The sequence below is a fragment of the Mustela nivalis genome (assembly GCF_964662115.1).
Source record: "Mustela nivalis genome assembly, chromosome: 10".
Lineage (NCBI taxonomy): Eukaryota > Metazoa > Chordata > Mammalia > Carnivora > Mustelidae > Mustela > Mustela nivalis.
Genome location: NC_139029.1, coordinates 105,845,997 through 105,868,071, shown reverse-complemented (window position 1 = coordinate 105,868,071; position 22,075 = coordinate 105,845,997). Strand labels below are relative to the sequence as shown.

The following is a 22,075-nucleotide window of genomic DNA, read 5'->3' as shown; positions in this document are numbered from 1 at the left end:
AAACCTGGCAACTACCGGAAGCTCTAGCTTCCAAGCCGGAGATCATACTGGCAGGCCTCTGCCTAACCAGAGAGATGCCCTTTAACATGAGGAGGAAACTGAGGCACTCGCTTCTATAGGATAATCAGAGATGCTACAGAGGTCGGGGCTGGGGAGGATGCACAAGACCGGGACAACCCACTAGCCAGGCCAGACCTGCACACAACCTGAGACGCCCACGCCCCACCTCTCCACGTTCCTCCTCCCCGCAACCCTGCCTCCAACGCAGCGGCTTCCGGCCGAGAGGGGGCGCCTGCGCTCTCTGGCTGCGCCTGCGCGGGGAGGGCGGGTCAGCGCGCCGGCGCAGTGCGGTGGTCACTGGACGCTGTGCTACGTTCCTTACGTCCCTTAGCGTTGGCCGGGGAGAAGGGAAAATGGTGCTGGATCTGGATTTGTTTCGGGTAGATAAAGGAGGGGACCCAGCCCTCATCCGAGAGACTCAGGAGAAGCGCTTCAAAGACCCGGGACTAGTAGATCAGCTGGTGAAGGCAGACGGAGAGTGGCGACGATGTAAGTACCGGGACGCGCCGGGTATTCCCGGGTCCTAATCCCAACTTCATCTCTCCGATCTCGTTACTGCTCCTGAGGCCACAGCTTCCATCCCTCGTTAGTCGCCTCCCTGGTTGCGGTGACTCCGAGGCTCTCACTGTTCCCTAAAACGCACTGTGCGAACCGGGACCATCCTGCCTTTTCCCTCTGCCCGGGCCCTGGGTGCTCCCTTCCACGCGTGCTCAGTGCGGATCCCTGGGCTGTCTGGGAAGGAGCATGGCGCGTGCGCAGCGAGAGCTGTCAAGTCTTCCTGCAGCAAGGGTAGCCAAAAGAAAGCTAGGGCGGGAGGTTCGGGGACTTCCGAACACTCATCTTTGGTTTCCTTTGGTCCCTTTTCATCTTCAGCAACGCCCGAGTGGTCTCCCTCTAATTTGGTAGGGGCAAAGGCTCCAGCCTGAGACTGAGTCACATCTGCAGCTTAATAGTTCAGTCCACCCATATTGCAAGTGTTTGGGGACTTCGGAAGCCGCTCATGACTAAAAAGCAATGATCCCAAAGCTTTGGAAGAGGCCATCCCCCTGACCTGCAGGCATACCTTTAAAAATCGAGGGAAGACTTTACCGTAGTAGAACAAGCATGGGGAGAGGAGTGCCGTGAGGCAAGAACAAGCTTGTAATTATTGAGCCTGTTTGTGATTTGTGCAAGTTTTCCGGAAAAGACATTAGCAGAGTTGGTCTAGGATCTGATCCGGGCATCTTTCGTGAAGCTAAATAAAACCAGAGAACCGTCTGCCTATCAACTTGTGCCTGGATTAACTGGGGTAGTCACTGATTGGCCGGAAGCTGTCAAGCACATGTGATTCTTTCTTTCTTTTTTTTTTTTTTTTTCGTCTGATGCAATAGGTCTGTAACCAGCTGAGAGCCAGGTTTTATGACAGCACACTGCAAAGGCCCTCGCTGTCCGAAAGTGTGGTGGATTTCTGTTAGAAAAATTGATTTTCCTAAATTTATCAGGTCATTGGGTAGGAAAAGAGTATTGATTTAACTTCTGTTGTCTGCTGATTCTGTGGTCTCATTCATTCAGATGTGGTATTTGCTTGACTGTGATATCCCACTTCCTGAATCTAAATCTAAATTTTTGAGTTGCAGTGGAATTAAGTGGAAGAAAAAAAACTAGCCTAGACGCTGCTTTACTGAATTAGAAGTCAGAAGTATCAGATTTTGTGTCAGTCTGGTTATTGTAAAACTGTTAAGTGACTTTGAATGTTTTAGTAGTTTTTTGTGTATAATGTACACTTCTACAGGAAGTTCTGTTCCTTACTTGATGAGTGGCTATGTGATGAGGGGATAAGTTCTTCTGGGACAAGTTTGTGTTTTATTTACCTGTATGTCCCAATAGCTGGGGTATACATACACATACAGGTTATGCATATACACATGTATACATATAATCCCAGTATGTTATCAGGTTACCTACATATAATTCCCGCACCTGGTTCTTGGTAAGGACTTGACAAAGGTTTACTGAATTCGTGAATATCTTCTGTGTTCAGGGCACTTTGCCCTTCTGTATGAAAAACTGTTGTTTTTTTTTTTTTTTTAAAGATTTTATTTATTTATTTGGCAGACAGAGATCACAAGAAGGCAGAAAGGCAGGCAGAGAGAGAGGAGGAAGCAGGCTCCCTGCAGAGCAGAGAGCCCGATGTGGGGCTCGATCCCAGGACCCTGGGATCATGACCTGAGCCGAAAGCAGAGGTTTTAACCCACTGAGCCACCCAGGTGCCCCTGAAAAACTGTTTATTTGTAGTTTATTTTCAACACATCTGTTGATTTGATTCTGTTTTACCTAACATCCCTTCCCAATATTCTCTTGCCAGACAAAAGGAATTACTGATTTTTTCCCAGGTCACTGGCAGCCCAAGTTGGACATTGATTGATCTTATATTTTATATCAAGGTTCTTCTGTCATTGACTGCAACAAGGATGTGTAACCTAGACACATGTATACCTATTTGTCTGCCTGTGGACATTCAAGGGGCCACTAGGGCTCTGTGTGAAACACAGGTATCTGATAGAACGTGGAATCATAGTATCATATTGGTGTTTACCACAACTCTTCTAACTCCCAAGGATTCAAACTGTGATTTCTTCTTTTTAAATTTAGAGTAAAATAGCACATTTGAACATACAATAAGGATTTGTCTCAATTATTTCCAAAGCTGCTAGATTTCTCAACTATTTCCAAAACTACTAGTGTATCTTGAAATCTGCTGGTAGTTACAGGAATTCTATCTAGCCTGTGCTATACTGAATGAAATTTCTCTTTACCGTCTTACTGCACATGCCTTAAGCCAGGTCCTTCTCTTTGGGAGAACTTTCTAACGGCTTTCAGTTTTACCTCAGTCTCACCTGATGCAATAGGTGAGCCTATTGCCACATCCAGGACATGTGATCTGTATGGAATGGAAATCGAATCATTTGATATCTGGATTTAAGTCTTGCTGTGACATTCTTACCTTAAAGCAGTACCGTCTGAGGGCGCCTACCTGGCTCAGACAGTTAAGTGTCTGACTTCTGACTTCAGGTCAAGTCATGATTTCAGGGTACTGGAATAGAGCCCTGAGTTGTGTGGAGCCCTGCATCTGACTTCACACTCAGCAGGGAGTCAGCTTCTCCCTGTCCCCTTCCCCCTCCCCCTGCTCATGCATGCACCCATACTCTCTCTCTCTCTTTCTCAAATAAATAAATTTGTAAACATTCTGGTAGCCAATTAGGGAAAGAAAAACAAGAAATTCATTTTAGTAAGATACTATAACTACCTCAGTATATCAAAAATTGTATATTTAACATATGATCAGTATAAAAATTGAGATATTTTACATTTTCTTTTTTTTTTAAGATTTTTTTTTTTTTTTTTTTTTGACAGAGATAGAGAGAGTGGGCCAAAGAGAGAGCAGGAGGAAGGGTAATTGGCACAAGCAGACTCCCCACGGAGCAGAAAGCCCAACATGGGGCTTGATCCCAGGGCCACAGGATCGTGACCTAAGCCGAAGGCAGACTCTTAGCCGACTGAGCCACCCAGGCACCCCTACATTCTTTTTCTTTTTTACAAGTCTTCAAAATTTGGTGTATATTTTATACGTACAGTGTATCTCAGTTTGGGCTTGCCGTGTTTCAAATGCCCAATAGGCTCACTTAGCTGTTGGCTACCATATCAGACAGTGTAGCCCTAAAGCGTGAAAATACAAATTACTTAACACAATTTACAAAGCCCCGCATGTCCCGCATGTCCTCCTAGCCTCTTCTTCTGTCACTCTCCCACATATCCCCTCCAATCTTTGTTCTAGCCTTGTTACACTACCTGTATGGTCTTTTACACGTCCATGATTATTGCTGCTGCTTGGAATATTCCTTATCAACTTGCTTCTCCCGCTCCCATCAGCCTTCCTTGCCAGACCAACTCTGCTCCCATAGCACTCCCTTATTTGTGTATTCTCCATATATTATCTCATATGTTTAATTGTCACATTTATGGTATTTTTATGTACAACCTTTTTAAACTTATTTTTTTTTTACTGAGATGTATTCAGCGAACTGTATAGATTTTAATGTGTAGTTTGATGGGTTTTACAAAGCTGTATACCTGTCTAACCACCACCCAGGTCAAGATCAGAGACATTTGTAGCACCCCAATAAAGGCTCCCTCATGCCCTTTCCAAAAATAACCTTATCTGCGCTCTGTCACCATCAGTTAATTTTGCCTGATTTTGAAATTAATGTAAATGGACTTACATAGCATATATTTTTCCATTAACATTGAGTTCAAAATCAGGCAAAATTAATTTGCCTGATTTAGGCTTCTCTCAAAATTATATCTGTAAGATTATTCCATCTTTTCATGTGAAGTGGTGGCTTGGTCTTTTTCATTGCTGCACAGTATTCCATTATGTAAATACACCAGTTATCATATAGCTGTATCAGTCAATTCTGTTGATAGCCATTTGGTTTGTTACAGTTTGAGGGTATTATGAATAAAGTGCTATGAACATTGTTTTGTGTGTCTATTGGTAGACATAAGCACTCCTTTCTGTTCAGTGTATACAAGTGGAGTTGCTGGATAATAAGGTAGGTACATGTTTAGATTTAGTAGATATTTCCAAATAGTTACCCAGAGTAGTTATAGCAGTCAACACTCCCACCAGCAAAATAACAATTCTAGTTTTATACCTCCTTGCCCTTAATATTAGCAGTCTTTTTAATTTGATTTTAATTTAATACTTAATTTAGTTTTAGCCATTCTGGTGGGTATATAGTGGTATCTCATTGTTGGTTTAATTTGCATTTTCCTGGTGACTAAAGATACTGAATGCTTGTTCATGTCCCTGTTAGTATTTGGATAGCCTGTTTTGAGAAGTGTCTGTTCAAGAATATTGACCAGTTTTTATTTGGTGGTTTGTCTTTTTCTTATTGATTTGTAGGAATTCTTTATCCCTTCTGGATGGAAGGCTTGTCAGATATGTATATTGTACGCATTTTCTCCCAGTCTATAACTTGCCTCTTGCTCTTTCAGTCTTTTAAGGAATAGAAATTACTAATTTTAGGGACACCTGGATGACTCAGTCATTTAAGTGTCCAACTCTTGATTTTAGCTCAGATCATGATCTCAGGGTTCTAGGGGGCTCCACACTCAGCAGGGAGTCTGCTTGAGAATTCTCTCCCTCTCCTTCTGCCCCTCCTCCCATTCATGCACTCTCGTTCTCTTTCTAAAATGAATAAATAAATCTTTTAAAAATATATTAATTTTAATGAAGTCTAATTTATAGATCTCCTCTTTGTAGTTTGTGCTTCCTGTGTTTATGAAATCTTTCATATCTCAAGTTCCTGAAGAGATTTTCCAATATTTTTTCTAGAAATTTTATTACTTTGCCTTTCACATTTAGGTGGAGGACTCATCCCACATTGATTTTGGTGTATGATGTGAGATGGGGATCAAGTTCATTTTTTCCTGTGTTGCTCCAGTTGCTCATGGTAAAATGCAGGAAGCTAGGAATAGAAGGGAACTGCCTTAATCTAGTAATAGATATTTATCAAAAAACCTATAGCTAACATTCTTTTTTTTCTTTTAAGATTTTATTTATTTATTTGGCAGAGAGAGAAAGTACAAGTGGGGAAGCAGCAGGTAAGGGGAGAAGCAGGTTCCTGGCAGAGCAGAGAGCCCAAGGTGGGACTTGATCTCAGGACTCTGGGGTCATGACCTGAGCAGAAGGCAGATGCTTAACTGACTGAGTCACCCAGGCGTCCCCTATAGCTAACATTCTTTTTTTTTTTTTTTTTAAGATTTTATTTATTTATTTGAGAGAGTGAGAGAGAGAGAGAGCTTGAGAGGGGAGAGGGTTAGAGAGAGAAGCAGACTCCCTGCTGAGCAGGGAGCTCCATGTGGGACTCAATCCTGGGACTCCAGGATCATGACCCGAGCCTGAGGCAGTTGCTTAACCAGCTGAGCTACCCAGGCACCATATAGCTAATATTCTTAATGATGAAGTACCAAATGCTTTCCCCCTGAGGTTGGGAACAAGACAAGGACATCTGCTACCACCACTTCTAATCCATATCATGCTAAAGGTTCTAGAGAGTATGATATAAGGCCAAAAAAAAAGGGGGGTGCCTGATGGCTCAGTCAATAGAGCATGCGACTCTTAATCTCAGAGCTGTCCGTTAAAGCCCCACAGTGGGCATGAAGCCTGCTTTAAAAAAGAAGAAAAAAGGGGTGCCTGGGTGGCTCAGAGGGTAAAGCCTTTGCCTTCGGCTCGGGTCATGATCTCAGGGTCCTGGGATCAAGCCCATCGGGCTCTCTGCTCAGCAGGGAACCTGCTTCTCCCTCTCTCTCTGTCTGCCTCTCTGCCTACCTGTAATCTGTCAAATAAATAAATAAAATCTTTAAAAAAAAAAAAAGAAGAAAAAAATTAGAATAGAGTGTGATGACAGATGGTAACTAGATTTGCTGTGGTGATCATTTGCATTGTATACAAATAACAAATCATTATGTCGTATACCTGAAACTAATACAATGTTATATATCAATTATTAAAAAAAAAAAAAAAAAGACTGGTACAGAAGTAAAGCTGTCATTATTTGTGGATGACTAGATTATGTATGCAGACCTGAACTATTAAAATTAAGTAAATTTGGGAGGTACCTGGATGGCTAAGTGGGTTAAGCCTCTGTATTTGGCTCAGGTCATGATCTCAGGGGTCCTGGGATCGAGCCCCACATTAGGCTCCTTGCTCAGCAGGGAGCCAGCTTCTTCTCTCTTTGCCTGCCTTTCTGCCTACTTATGATCTCTCTCTGTCTCTATCTTTCTTTCTCTGTGTGTCAAATAAATAAATAAATAACTCTTTAAAAAATAAAGTAAATTTGGGACGCCTGGGTGGCTTAATCAGTTAAGTGTCTGCCTTTGGCTCAGGTCATGATCCCAGGGTCCTGCCCCTGCCCCTCTCCCTACTTGTGTGGTCTCTCTTGGACAAATTAAATAAATAAAATATTAAGGATAGATAAACCAATAAAATTAACTTTAGCAAGATCACTCTATACAATATACAGAATCAATGATATTTCCTTTTTCTTTAAGGTTTTATTTATTCAGGGGTGCCTGGGTGGCTCAGTGGGTTAAGCCGCTGCCTTCAGCTCAGGTCCTGATCTCAGGGTCCTGGGATCGAGTCCCGTATTGGGCTCTCTGCTCAGCAGGGAGCCTGCTTCCCTCTCTCTCTCTCTCTCTCTCTCTGCCTGCTTCTCTGTTTACTTGTGATCTCTCTCTGTCAAATAAATAAATAAAATCTTAAAAAAATGATTTTATTTATTCATTTGACAGAGATCACAAGATATTTCTATATATAAATAACAAAAAGCATCTTATGCCTAGAATACACTTAATAAGTGACATTCAAGATCTCTGCACTGAAAACTGTAAAAGCATTGCTGAGAGAAATTAAAGATAGTGATGGGATATACTATATTCATTGATTGAAACATTTAGCACTGTTATTTTTTAATTGTCTTATTTTCTTTTACTTTCAGCTCCTAGCATGCTATTTTCTTTTTTATTCCCAGCACTTAATACAGGGCCTTGCAAATAGGAGGGACTAAATAAAATTTTTAAAGACTTTTTATTTTAAAATACTTAAAAATTCCCATAAAGTTGCAAAAATAGTAAAAGGAGTTCCAATGTACCCTTTACCCAGTTTCTCCCACAGATGACATCTAACACAACTGGTACAGTATCAAAGCCAAGAAATTGACATTGCTATAATTCACAGACCTTATTCAGATTTCACTAGTTTTACATGCACTTGTGTGTGTGTGTGTGTGTGTGTGTGTAGTTCTCTGCAACTTTATCCCATGTGTAGATTTGTATAACCACTGTCACACTGTCTAGGACAGGACACAGAGATCATCACAGAGATCCCTCTCACTGTCTCTTTGTAGTGCATTCTCGTTCCCCTCTCCCCTCCAACCCCTGGTGACCACTCTTCTGTTCCCATCTCTTTAATCCAAGTAAGTGAATGAGAAAGTAGTTAGATCATTTTGTACTGACATTTAGTTCAAGTTTGGCAAAACCTTAAAAAAAATAGCTGCCAAGGAGCTGTCTCATTTCTAGTTGTCATGTCACCTGTCAAAAACTTGCTGTTTACCATGTTGGTCCTTGAGCCTGGATTCAAGAGGTCTGATTTTTGCTCATTAGACTTAGCTTAATGAACCACAGTACCGATATAATAGTTTGGCCCCAAATACCCATGTAGGCTGATTAGTGCACTGTCTTTCCCCAAAGAAATTAAAGCACAAGAAACTTTTTCTCCAGGCTGTCCGGTGAGATTTTGTCCCAGCAAAGGGAGTAACATTAACTATTGCCAGCACAGAGATGCACAAAGATGCTGTAACCACATTCACAGGACTTGAAACAGGATTGCTCTCTTTCCAGATCCCAGTGCATATCACATAGTTTCTTTCAATGGATTTTAAGAAAATTGAGCAGGTTATGGTTATTTGAGTTTTTTCTAGGTTCCTCAGATCTTTTACTTGACCATGGCATTGTCCGGATTATGGTAGTTTCCAATTTCATTCTCAGAAGGGCCTTTTCCTTGTCACCAAATGCAGGGAGAACCCCACTGTCACCAATATATGCCAGCTAAATTTGGGCCTCTAAAGATGTAAGATTTCACAATTTCATGAGATCCTTTAGATCTGTCTAAGGAGATTCTTGGATTCTTTATTCTTCAGGCAGATTTCGGGCAGACAACTTGAACAAGCTGAAGAACCTGTGCAGCAAGACAATTGGAGAGAAAATGAAGGTAAGAGAACTAGGTAACATTCTTGAGAGCTTGAGCAGAGGTATTTAATCTCACTCTTGGTGCTCACATAATTTCTAATCTAGTGTCTAATTCTGTGAGCTACTGAATTTCTTACAAAAGGGACAGATATTTTAAAAAGAGAGGAAGGAAGTGGGAAAGGGGACTAAGAGGCACTTTCAGGGATCAGTGAGTCTGTCTCCTGTCCTATAAATCTTAGACCCTTCAAGCTGCTGTAACAGAATACCACAGGTTGGGTGGCAGTTTATTTCTCACAGTTCAGAAGACTGAGAAGTCCAAAATCAAGGTGCTGGCAGATTCCGTGTTGGTGAGGGCCCACTTCCCAATTCATAAATAGCCGTCATCTCATTGTGTCCTCACATTGATAGAAGGGAGCTCTCTGGGGGTCTCTTAGAAGGGCACTAACCCCATTTCTGAGAGCTCTGCCCTCATGACCTAATCTCCTCTGAAAGACCCCACCTCCAAACGCCATCACTCTGGGGATTAGGTTTCAACATACAAGTTTGGGGGGATACACAAATACTCAGTCTGTAGCAAGATAAGATTCTTGCAATGTTGCTCATTCGTTGTCTGTTTTGTGCTTATAGTAATATAAATTCCACCAGTAATCTTATCTAATTACCTCTTGAGCCCAATCTACAGTGACAGAAAGATTTTCTTAGGGTGGACTTGAGATTCTTTGTTTCAGTGTAGTCGTGCTCTTTAATGGAAAGGGCACAGATATAAAGTCCAAATCCTAGATTGTTGGCTATGTGACTTCAGTCAAGTTAATTTCTAAGCTTCAATTTTCTCATCTGTGAAATGACAATACTAACATTCACCTATAGAACAGAATTGTGAGAACTAATTTTTTTAAATGTAGAGAAGCTGGCACAATGCCTAGAACCCTGTAGTTATTCAGCAATTGCAAGTAACAGCAGAGGGCAAGTCGTTACTGGCCTTCATCCAAAAAATCTTTCCTGTGCTTGAAGAATGTTAAGTTTTTGCTTGGCCTGGCTTTGCTATCCAGAATAGTTTATGCTTTTAATCTTTCCTCAAAAATATCCTCTTAGCTCCTTAGTCATTTTTTTAAAAACATATTAAATGCTCCCTCAAATCTGTCTCATTTTTAAGTTGTAAACTTCTCAACTAAATAAAAAAAATTATAAAATTTTGGAACCTGAACCAGAAAAGAACATAACAAAAGACTCCCTCTGGATTCTAGTACACTTCATGATAGTCTGAATTGTTCTCTTTACCAGTATTTTGTTACACTTTCAGCTTTTCACTGGCTGTGGAAATTGATACCGACAATCATAAAGTTTTCTTCCTTTGCGACCCATGATGCTTAATCATTTGCATGTCAGAGGCCCCATAATTATGTAAATACCAGTGTGCACTCGTGCCTGTGTATTCTTTGGGGCACATACAGATAGTACCAGCCTAGTGTTTTCCTAGCTAGAAGATGGAAGTGTTTTAATTTGCAGTAGCATTGTTAGATCCCTTCACTGTAGACCCACAAGGAGTGTTCTCCCTTCCTATCCATTAGAATGGTCTTAAAAAGTGCTTTAATAGGGGCACCTGGGTGGCTTAGTGGGTTAGAGAGTCTCTGCCTTCAGCTCAGGTCATGATCCCAGGGGCCTGGGATCAAGCCCTGCAGGGAACCTGTTTCCCCACCCCTTCTCTGCCTGTCTCTCTGCCTGCTTGTGATCTCTATCAAATAAATAAATAAAATCTTTAAAAGAAAAAAGTGCTTTAATATGTATAGCACTTGAAAGTATTCATTTCATTTTGGTTTTTCATCTTTGCTGCAAACCTGGAGTGTAGGTAGTACCGTTGTCAACCTTATTAAAAGGGCAAGAGAATAGGCTTAGGAAATTAAGGAGCCTGCCTAAAATCACATTGTAAGTTAGTTGCAGAGTCAGAACTTGAACTCAGAACTTAAATTTGCTGCTCTGAGGGATTATCAGATAGCAAAGGGACCTCAGCTCTCTTGGCAAAATCTTGAGGTTTAGGCCATTTCTTTCTACCTCAGTAGTCTCTACTTACTCTTTTTTTTAAAAATATATATATATAAGATTTTTAACTTATTTATTTGATAGACAGAGATTACAAGTAGGCAGAGAGGCAGGTGGGTGGGGGTGGGGGTGGGAGCAGTCTCCCTGCCAAGCAGAGAGCCCATTGCAGAGCTTGATCCTCATGACTTGAGCTGAAGGCACAGGCTTTAACAACACCTAGCCACCCAGGCGCCCCTAGTCTCTGCTTATTCTTAAGCAAGACTCATTCTGAGATTTTCAGACGTTTGCAACTTTTTAAAAAAAAAATTTTATTTGTTTATTTGACAGAGACCGCAAGTAGGCAGAGAGGCAGGCAGAGAGGGGGAGGGGAAAGCAGGCTCCCTGTTGAGCAGAGTCTGATGTAGGGCTTGATCCCAGGACCCTGGGATCATGACCTGAGCCGAAGGCAGAGGCTTGAACCCACTGAGCCACCCAGGCACCCCTGTTTGCAACTTTTTAAGATGATTTTACTTGAGTCACTGAAAGGTGTGAGTTTGGCTATGGTTAGCATCTTGACTTCTCACTTTAGTATATGCGATTGTGTAATAAATCTAAAGGATTTCTACGTTTTACCCCAAGAAAATATAGTTCTTTCTTATGACTCAGTTTTGTGCAGTGGTATATGAGGTTATATAAACATAATTGCCTATTGTTATATGTATAGAATTTTTTAAAAAATCTTTAGAATACAACATGACTTATACTTGCAAAGCAGACCCTGAATCTCCTCAACTTACTCTTATGCAAGTTTTGCTGAAGTTGTACATATCTTGTTATAATGGCCTGTGATAATTTTCTTTAACTACTTCTAATTTGGGAAGAATTTGACTCAATTTATCTTCTCCATGGCTCTGGGTGAGGATTGGAAATGATCTGACAGAATATCATAAAAATGGGTGAGAAGAGAACCAGGGCAGAAAATCTAGCCCTGCTTATGTTCTCCAGTTTTGCTAAGTTGCACTGATTGCTCTAAACTTGGTTCTAGATTTGGTGACTTTTCCTCAAAAATTCTGTTTTCCTCAGTGTCCTATGATTCTATCATCCCATCCATTTTTCCCCCCTTAGCCTCAGTGCTGGGATTTTTCTTAGGGAGTGGCCAGGGATTCAGATTCACATCCAGGCACCTGCCCCGGAGCTGGGCAGTGATACGAGCATTTTCACACCTTCTTGGTGCCCATAACTATTCTATGTCTAGAGAGGACATTCTTCTTACATTTCTGTTGATGACAGCCCTTTGACCCTGATGGATTAATTGATCTGTCCAGGATCCAAAAAGCCAGAAAATGGCAGGATGAGGACATAAAATTTTCTCACTAAATTTTTCTCTCACAGGTTGCAGCTCTTAGATACAGTTGTGTAGAAAATTCTGTGGTTAGTTTATATATTAATTTGGTGTGCCCTTGTAAAACTCGGTCAGAAATTTTCTTTTATTTAATAGTATTGGGATTTTTTGGTTTTGTTTCCCCTGCAGAAAAAAGAGCCAGTGGGAGATGAGTCCATTCCAGAGGATGTATTAAATCTCGATGACCTCACTGTAGACACTTTAGCTGTAAGTTATTGTACTTCCCTTTTCTAGACTGGATTTCTGTTCTTTCATCGTGACTTTGTTCCTAAACAAGCAAGTGCTGACACTCGGCTCCACACAGCATTGCAGCCTCCTTGAATGTGTGCAGCTGGGAAATGTCCCCCTCCACTCTTGTTGGTTTCAATCCTTGAGTATTTATTAGGTCGCAGAGACGGGGATGGATGGAGTAGAAAAGTCAAGAGTAGGAAGAAGAGGAAAAAGGAGCCCAACTACCTTTGGTTCATAGAATTTCGTTTTCACAAAGTCAAGGATTTTTTTTTCAGTTTGCCATAATTCAGTAAATATTCACAACAGTGAACCTAGAGAAGTAATTTTCAAGTTTGTTAGTCACCGAACCCTTTTGTAAACCTGCAGCACAAAATCATGGCAAGAGCATAAATACAGAAAAGCAGAGTTGCGGGGGCTCTAAGGGGGGCTTGGGGTCACCACTCCCGCACAGCCCCACTTGCTAAGGGCTCTCCCATCGCCATGAAATCAGTAGTTTGATACACTTGCAAAAAGGAATACAAAAGAAGCTTAGGACAGGTTCTTTTGCTTCTAATAAATTTGTAATCTCCCTAGAGAACGGTTAAATGTAGTACATAAGAGTGCTAAATTGATTTCATCAGGAATATCAGAAAGTATGCGTTAAGAGAAAGAGCTCTTAAAAGAGATACAGTATTAAAACCCCTGAGATATATAGGACTAAGAAGAATGGCCAGAATTAATCCAACTCTTCCTTAGGTACCCCTGAAGAAAATGCCAACACATTTGTCAGGGTAAAGCTGTGTGCGTGCGTTTCAAATAAATCTCAGTTCTTCGAAAGCCTTCATTGTTGATTTTTAAAATGCTTTTGCAAGGGTTGTCATTTGAGCACAACAAGGTGAGGGCAACAGAATCTTACTCCTCCTCTGTACCTTGACCTGCTGTGGCTTGGGTGCCGGCCTGGCCTGTTTATCTACAGAACCTGAAAGTCTCACAAATCAAAAAAGTCCGACTCCTCATCGATGAGGCCATCCTAAAATGTGATGCCGAGCGGATAAAACTGGAAGCAGAGCGGTTTGAGAACCTCCGAGAGATCGGGAACCTCCTGCATCCCTCCGTGCCCATCAGCAATGATGAGGTAGGTGTCCGTGCCCCAGCGGGCGGCAGCCTGCCTGGCGCTCCCCTCTGTTGGGGAGGGGGTGGGGGCGGGGGCGGGAGGGGCACTGGGAAACCCTGGCACTCTCTGTATAATAGGCCTGTGTCAGAAGGCTCTTTGTATATTCGCTCTGCCCACCAATTGAGAATTGAAAGAGTCAGATCCTTGCCTGATTGGGAAGTAGCAGAGACAGCAGGTAGGAGGAGACTCCTGGCCCAGAAATCTCTTCTAAATCGGGCTGCTGTCCTCCACTGCGTGTTGCCCGTGGTAGCAGTGAGTCCTGTGGGAGGGATCTGCGAAATCAACCTCACCCCTCACCCACACCCCGCTGAGAAGCTGCAGGTTGCAGGGAAATCTGCATGATAAAAGTTTCCTGCTGAGTGGGAGCTTCCCCAGCACAAAGCTGCTCTGAGCCCAGCCTTTGTTCTCTGACACCCCAGCCATGGCTGGGCCCATCTGTGCCTCTTTCATTCATTCTCTGGTGAACGAGCCCTTAAACTCACTGTAGGCTGGGGTGGGAGACTTGGGAGGTCAGGGCTCTGAGCCCGCCCTCATATGGCCCCAGAACCAATGAGAGCCTGGAAAGAAAAAAAAGTCTACATTCTCCTCTGCACCCCAGGTGATGCTGATGGGGGTTGGGGGGGGGGTTGGATGTCATGTAGCAGGATTTTCAAGGAGTCATTTAAAAGGGTAAAAAAAACACAAAAAAACAAATGTGAGAATAGGACAGATCTCTTAAAAATTCATGATTTCAGTTCCAAAGTTAGAATCACTTCTGGGAATCTGTAAATGCTTATTTCTCCATTGAACACAAATTCTCTAGCAAATTCTTTTCCTTAGTCTCTGGACACAACGACCAAAACCTAGTTGTTTGAGTTAAGCAGTAGTTTTGCAAATCTCTAAGCTGTTCTTGGAATGGGGTTTGGAAAGCTGGAGGTTGTGCAGTTCAGCGGTCACCGGTCTTCTTTCCTTAGGATGCTGACAACAAAGTAGAGAGGATCTGGGGCGATTGTACAGTCAGGAAGAAGTACTCTCATGTGGACCTGGTGGTGATGGTAGATGGCTTTGAAGGCGAAAAGGGGGCCGTGGTGGCTGGAAGTCGAGGCTATTTCCTGAAGGTAAGAGTCAGGAACCCGTGGCGATGGGATTCTAAAGAAGGAGCTAAAAAAAAAACTGTGCGGAAAACATAACCTACTTAAAGAGGCCCACAAATCCACCACTTGTCTTGCCTTTCTCCTGCAAACGGATTGGCAGTCAGATGCAGTTCACTTTCTGAGGCAGGAGAATGCTGCTTCGAATTCCCTAGAACCAGAGCCACTATGTGATCCTCCATTATGGAGACATGTGCTGTCTGGATCAGAACAGGCTGCCTTTAAGGGGCTGAGTGGAACTGGACCGTGAGACAAGTAATGAAGAGTTGAAACCCACTGATGAGTGCTGCGGGGTGGGTGGGCCCAGAGAGCTATGAGAACAGGTAAGCAGAGGCAGCAGACCTGGAGTAGTTGGGGCAGAGGGCTGATGAATTCAAAGAAGACTTCCGGGAGGGCATCCCCCAAAACAATTTTGGGGATACATATATACAGAGTATGTTCTACTTACACACACGTGTCTGCTGTTTAAAATTAGTGCAAGAAAGCTCTCCTGTGCACCCTGAGCAAATCATCCTTTCTGCTTCGCTTTGCCTCTCCTGACAGTGTGCCTGGATGATGGGCTGGGCATTGGTATCAAGAAAGAATCTCTTGAATCAGGTGTTGAGGTTCACTGTCTTTGCTGGCCTCCCCTGGGCCCCCAGTTGCCTCTGAGTGTAAATTGTAACAGATGAATGTGATGGCGACAGAACCCAGTCACACAGTGCTTTGTCTCTGCTCCTGTAGGGTGTCCTGGTATTCCTGGAACAGGCGCTCATCCAGTATGCCCTTCGCACCTTGGGGAGTCGGGGCTATACCCCCATTTATACCCCCTTTTTCATGAGGAAGGAGGTCATGCAGGAAGTGGCGCAGCTCAGCCAGTTTGATGAAGAACTCTATAAGGTAAGTAGCCTGGGGTAGTGTGACAGGATGACTTAAGTTATAAAAAGTTTAACCTCAAAGATACAGAGCAGTACTGTCCAGGAGAACTTCTATAGTGTGGAGGTTGCCTGTATCATGACTGTTGAGTGCTTAAAATGTAGCTAGTGCAACTGAGGAAATAGAATTTTCATTTTTATTAATTCTAACAAGTAGCCACATGTGGCTAGTGGCTACCATACTGGACAGTGCAGATAAAGAGCTTGTTTTATCTTTCCCCAGATAATCTATATGACTTACCTAAATGAAGCATACTTTTAACACCATGAGCTTCAGAAGAAACGACATTTTTTGAGTGCTTGGACTAAAGACAATTGTAGAAGTGGCTGATCTTCCCATGTCCTCCTATTCCTAACCCCGGACTAGAAGCTAGAGGGCAAGACATATTTCCCTTGGGATTGATGTGGCTTCCAGTCTGGGGCTTTTTCTCAACCCCAGAGCATCTCAGGGAGAATGAGAGGATTCACGTTCAGAGTCAGAAGCTCATTTTGATGAGCTGTCTTCACCGCCACCTGTAGTACTCAGAATTTCTAGAGGTTCTGCTACCGGCTGCCCCTCACAGCATAGTCTACTTTTCACCTGTCCTTCCCCTCCAAGACTGTTCTGTCAGAAGGGGATGACTTGGCTCTTACTGGGGAATAGTTAGTGTTCCTGGGCTCACATGACTTACCTTAGAGAGGAATTTTTTTTTTTCTTTAAGATTTTATTTATTTATTTGTCAGAGAAAGCGAGAGAGAGCGTGCACACTAGCAGGCAGAGTGGGAGGGAGAGGCAGAGAGCGAAGCAGGCCCCCCACTGAGCAAGGAGCCCGATGCGGGGCTCGATCCCAGGACCCTGAGATCATGACCTGAGCCGAAGGCAGCGGCTTAACCTGCTGAGCCACCCAGGTGCCCCTTAGAGAGGAATTTAATAGAACTTCTTCCCACTGGATCCTGTTGATGAGTTCAAATTATGTTCTCATTCAGAATGCCGTGGGAAGCAAAATATTCTCTAAACCCTAAGGACTATTCTAACCTTGGTGTTCTCCCCCACTTCTTCCCTTTTTTTAAAGATTTTATGTATTTATTTATTTAGAGAGAGCAAGCGAGAGCAAGGCGGGGAGGGGCAGACAGAGAGAGAGTCTCAAGCAGACTCTGCATTGAGTAGGCAGCCCAACTTAGGGCTGGATCCCATGACCCTGAGATCATGACCAGAGCCAAAATCAAGAGTCGGACGGTTAACTGAGCCACCCAGGAGTGCGTGCATGTGTTCGTTTGTTCTTTCTTTCTTTCCCATTTCTTTATTTTAATGTGGAGAGAAATGTGTTCATGTATCAGTCAAAAGCTGTTATCTCTTTTCTTCTTTTCCTCATCTCAACCCCCAGATTGGATCATCACAGAGCTTTAGAAGGGTGTTCCGTGGGTAACGTCAAGGAGAAGCTTACATGAGGCTTATGAGAGAGACACTAGGTAGCAGGTGTCCCTGCTATGTTTCCTACATTCTCTATCTCTCTGCAGATGCTTCTTGGATCCCTGTCCAGGGAGACTCACATAGTGAGAGTCCCCATAGTGACAGTTTGGGCTGGCCCATCTTGCTGAATAAACTCAGTTTATGAATTCTGTGGAGCCGTGCTCTCCAGTAGAACTCTCTGCAGTGATGGGAATGTTCTGTAGCTACTGTCCAGTTTGACAGCATCAGCCGCATAGCTGATGAGCACTTGAAATGTGGCTAGTGGAAACCGAGGAACTACATTTTAGTTTAATTTAAATAGCCACTTGTGGCTAGTGGCTAACTTCCCACTGTAGAGTAGCAATGTCATCTTCCAGATCCCCAAATGCTGACCCAGAGCAGGTTTCCACCCTCCTCTTTTTAAAATTAAAATAATACCACGTGACAGAAAATTTGGAAATGATAGGGGATATCATCTTCTTTCTCATTACCTCATATAATTGTCATTTAAAAAAAATTTTTTTTTTTTTTTTAAGATTTTATTTATTTATTTGACAGAGAGAGAGATCACAAGTCGGCGGAGAGTCAGGCAGAGAGAGAGAGAAGCAGGCTCCCGCTGAGCAAAGAGCCCAATGCGGGGCTCGATCCCAGGCCACTGAGATCATGACCTGAGCCGAAGGCAGCGGCTTAATCCACTGAGCCACCCAGGCGCCCCTAAAAAAAATTTTTATTTATTTATTTGACAGAGATCACAAGTAGGCAGGGAGGCAGACAGAGAGAGAGGGGGAAGTAGGCTCCCTGCTGAGCAGAAAGCCCAACGCAAGGCTCAATGCCAGGACCCCAAGATCATGACCTGAGCCGAAGGCAGAGGCTTAACCCACTGAGCTACCCAGGCACCCCATAATTGTCATTTTTAATACACTTTGGGGGGCTTTTTTCATACAGCCATCATTTTCTCATTCTTCTAATCACAATGTCTATAGATTGCCTTAGCAGTACATCAGAAGCATATTTCATTGTTCCTTGGTGGTCTTCATTGCCAACATTTTCAAATGGTTACATAATATTACGTGGTCTGGATGTAGGATAGCCGACTCTTCCCTTGTGGAAGTATTCAGGGGGCTTCCTTTTTTGCCATCCATAAGTAATGTTACAATGAACTTTGTCCTGTTTATACCTTTTTTTCTTCTGTGTTACTTTCTTTAGTGGAACACCAAAGTGATTCTTGAAGGAGTGTAATCCTGCACTAATTCATAAGCACCAAGAGAGCAGAGACTGTGTCTCCTCTTGGCCAGCACTGGCAAACTTGGCCCTTACAAATGCCTAACAAATGTTTGTTGAGTGGGTGATGTATATTGCTACCAGCTCAGGTTTTATTGCACTGCTGTCATTGGTTTATCATATATTATATATAGCAGTAATCGTGCCTCGGATAAACCTCATTGGCTACGATTCTGCCACTGCGCAAAGCTTATCATATATTATATATAAATGTTTTATTTATTAGATCAGTAAAAAAAAAAAAAAATTACCAGAATATTTTCTTTCCTTTTAATTTGCATTTTTTCGATCTCTAGGAGGGATCCCATTTTGGAGTGACCCATTCCCTCCTTTGTCTTCTTAGCATTCCCTGTGGTTTCTTGCTCTAGCTGAGGTCCCCATCTCTCACTCTTAACTAGTAGGGGTCCCTCCTCCTCCAGGTGATTGGCAAAGGCAGTGAAAAGTCTGATGACAACTCCTATGATGAGAAATATCTGATTGCCACCTCCGAGCAGCCCATTGCTGCTCTGCACCGGGACGAGTGGCTGCGGCCCGAGGATTTGCCAATCAAATATGCCGGCCTGTCCACCTGCTTTCGCCAGGAGGTGGGCTCCCACGGCCGAGACACCCGCGGCATCTTCCGAGTCCATCAGTTTGAGAAGGTGAGTGGACAGGTCAGGGTGAGGAGTAGGAGCCTTCTCTCGATATCTCTGGGGTGATTAGAGGGGCGGCAGGCTCTGTGGTGCTCAGACCCGCCTTAGCTCCGGTCTTCCCTCTCACCGTCTCCATCAGTTTCTGTATAAGAAGCACATGCTGGAGTGGCTGTGAGCACAGAACCTGGAACCAGGCTGCTTGGGTCCCGGTGCCAGCTCGGCCACTTAGCAGCTGTGTAACCTTGAACAAGTTGCTTAACCTCTCCTCTACAAAAGGAGTATAATAATAGTACCAACCTCCTTAGGCCTGCTGTGAGGATTCCGCTGGTTGGTAGGGGCAAAGTGCTTAGAACGGTATCTGGCGTGTGTATAATAAGAGCTCCACTGAGTGTTTGTTCTTGGAGCCCCAGTCCAGTCCAGCACCCATATCCTGCGGGGGCCCCAGCCTCTCCTGACTCCCAGTGGTGTACGATTAGGTCTCCATCACAAGGGTATCTCCCACTTCAGTCCTTTCGTTTATTCTCCCTGTCCCATTGTCACGGTCTCCTTGGGTCCCTCTCTGCAGATCGAACAGTTTGTCTACTCATCACCACACGACAACAAGTCATGGGAGATGTTTGAAGAGATGATTAGTACCGCAGAAGACTTCTACCAGTCTTTGGGGATCCCTTACCACATTGTGAATATTGTCTCAGGTATCCGCCTCCCTTTCCCACAGCCTGCAACCACCACCCCCGCCAGGTGAACTGCCACACAAAGAAATAGTTCACAGTCCAATTAATTGCCCACATTAATTAAAACATCACACTCTTCTCACTTGGGAGTGTTTGGTGATGAGAATATCTGGGTGTGATTTCACTTCTGGGGATAAGGTGTAAATTAAAGAATTCTTTAGGTTTGCTAAAGGTTAGTGTTCTGAAATACCATCCCTCCTTCATGAATTCTAGGGGTTTTCCCTTTCAGGTTCTTTGAATCATGCTGCCAGTAAGAAGCTTGACCTAGAGGCCTGGTTTCCGGGCTCGGGAGCCTTCCGTGAGTTAGTCTCCTGTTCTAACTGCACAGACTATCAGGCTCGCCGGCTCCGAATCCGATATGGGCAAACCAAGAAGATGATGGACAAGGTAGGTGGCCCCTCGGGAGGCAGGAAATAGAGCCTTGTGCAGAACAGGTCCATCTTATTTCTCAGTCCTTGGCGGACATTATGTCCCAGCATCGTGGGAAAATCTGAGCTGCTCAATCTAGACCAAAAAGGGAATCTGAAAATGATTTCTACTAAATCAGGACAGAATCCTTTTAGATAGAATCCTGAGTTAAGCTCTGTTCTACAAGGTATTTCTAGCTCTTCTCTTTTGGCCTTTTTTCTCTGTGACTCCAGATAAAGAAAAATCCCCATTTGTGTGCAGAAGACACGCTGAAGACAGTGTCTTCCCTCTCCCCCAAGAAGGTCTGGGTTTATAAGTTTCTCTCTTCAAACCCAGTTTTTAGGCCTTAATCTTTTCCAGTTCAGGGACTTGAAAGGGGTAAAGGAGAGGCCGCAGTGACAGTTGCCTCCATCCCTCAAAGGGCCCACCTTCTGTCCGTTTGCTGGGACCTATCACTTGACACTAACGGAGATATGAGGAATCTTCCTGGAATTATTATTATAGGGAATAAGTACTAAACAGAATTCTAGTCTAGCAAAAGATCAATAGTGCTTTGGATTTGGATAGTTACCATTGGGGGAGTCTGACTAAGTGGGTGGTTCCTGGTCATGAGGAAGACTAGGTTGAGTTTCGTGTTTCCTCTGGGGGCCCTGGCTTTGCAGGTGGAGTTTGTCCATATGCTCAACGCTACGATGTGTGCCACCACCCGCACCATCTGCGCTATCCTGGAGAACTACCAGACAGAGGAGGGCATCGTCGTGCCTGAGAAGCTGAGGGAGTTCATGCCGCCCGGTAAGACTCGCTGCCCAGCCCCTCTTCCTCTTCTGTCTTCCCACTCTCCTGAAGAGCAAACCCCCTTCCAGAAGGTACCAGTCCCCAGAACTCTGCCTGTCCCCTGGTGCTGGGCATGACAGGGGCAAAGCAGCCACTACAAGTCTGACATCCTGTTTAAGCGCAGCTAAAATTCAGACCAGAAAAGAATTAATGAGACGAGTTACTGTCGTGAGTGCCCTTTTGTTCATAGGGATCATCCTCTTGTGGAACTCTCCCCAAGAAGTCCTTGGGCTTTGACTCCTGAGAATTGGTCGGTTATTTGGTTGGCTCTGTCCCTTCAGGTCTCCAAGAACTGATCCCCTTTGTGAAGCCCGCACCCATTGACCAGGAGCCATCAAAGAAGCAGAAGAAGCAGCATGAGGGCAGCAAAAAGAAAGGGGCAGCCAAAGATGTCCCCCTAGAAAACCGGCTGCAGAACATGGAAGTCACCAATTCCTGAACATTCCTTCCTCCCAGTTTGTCGGGCTTTTGTTTCTGTCAGCTGGGATCTCAGAGCCTGCCCACGGGCAGGGAAGCCAAGCACCCACTCATCACCCGCCCCATCTGACTGCATTGCTAAAGGGGAACAGTCTGCCACGTACAGCGCGACATCCCCGTCTCCTTGCATGGGCACAGGATCCATTCACTGACGACCGATGAAACCATGTAATAAAGCATCTCTGGGGGAAGGCTAGGATTCTTCCACAGTCTTCTGCCCAGGGCTCGAACCCTGTCTCTGACAATTCTCCTGGAAACCACACTCATTTCTGCTTTTCCTTCTAAAGAAGGCTGTTCCATTTAGCAAGTCAGATAGCCTTTGACAGGGTCAGTGAAGGCAGGGGTAGATTTAGGAAAGGCTTAAGGAGAAAGTGAAAACTTGGAGGCTTAGACACACAAGCTTGCAGGATAAGGGCCACACCCTCCTCTGTAAATTCGCCTTTGCTCAAAAGCAGTTGGGAAGGGGCGCCTGGATGGTTTAGTCGGTTGAGTATCTGCGTTCAGCTCACGTCATGATCCTGCGGTCCTGGAATGGAGATGCCCCATGTTGGGCTCCTTGCTCAGAAGGGAGTCTGCTTCCGCCC

General features: G+C 44.0%; 1 protein-coding gene across 1 annotated transcript; it reads left to right on the top strand.

Moving 5' to 3' along the window:
• Window positions 1-292: 292 nt before the first annotated feature.
• SARS1 (seryl-tRNA synthetase 1) lies at window positions 293-21,726 on the top strand. Its single transcript, XM_082685253.1, has 11 exons — window positions 293-549; window positions 8,802-8,872; window positions 12,398-12,475; window positions 13,455-13,613; window positions 14,606-14,749; window positions 15,506-15,661; window positions 18,826-19,047; window positions 19,604-19,733; window positions 20,002-20,159; window positions 20,843-20,972; window positions 21,296-21,726. The coding sequence occupies exons 1-11, from the start codon at window positions 414-416 to the stop codon at window positions 21,451-21,453; spliced, it is 1,542 nt and encodes a 513-aa protein (XP_082541379.1). The 5' UTR covers window positions 293-413; the 3' UTR covers window positions 21,454-21,726.
• Window positions 21,727-22,075: the final 349 nt, after the last annotated feature.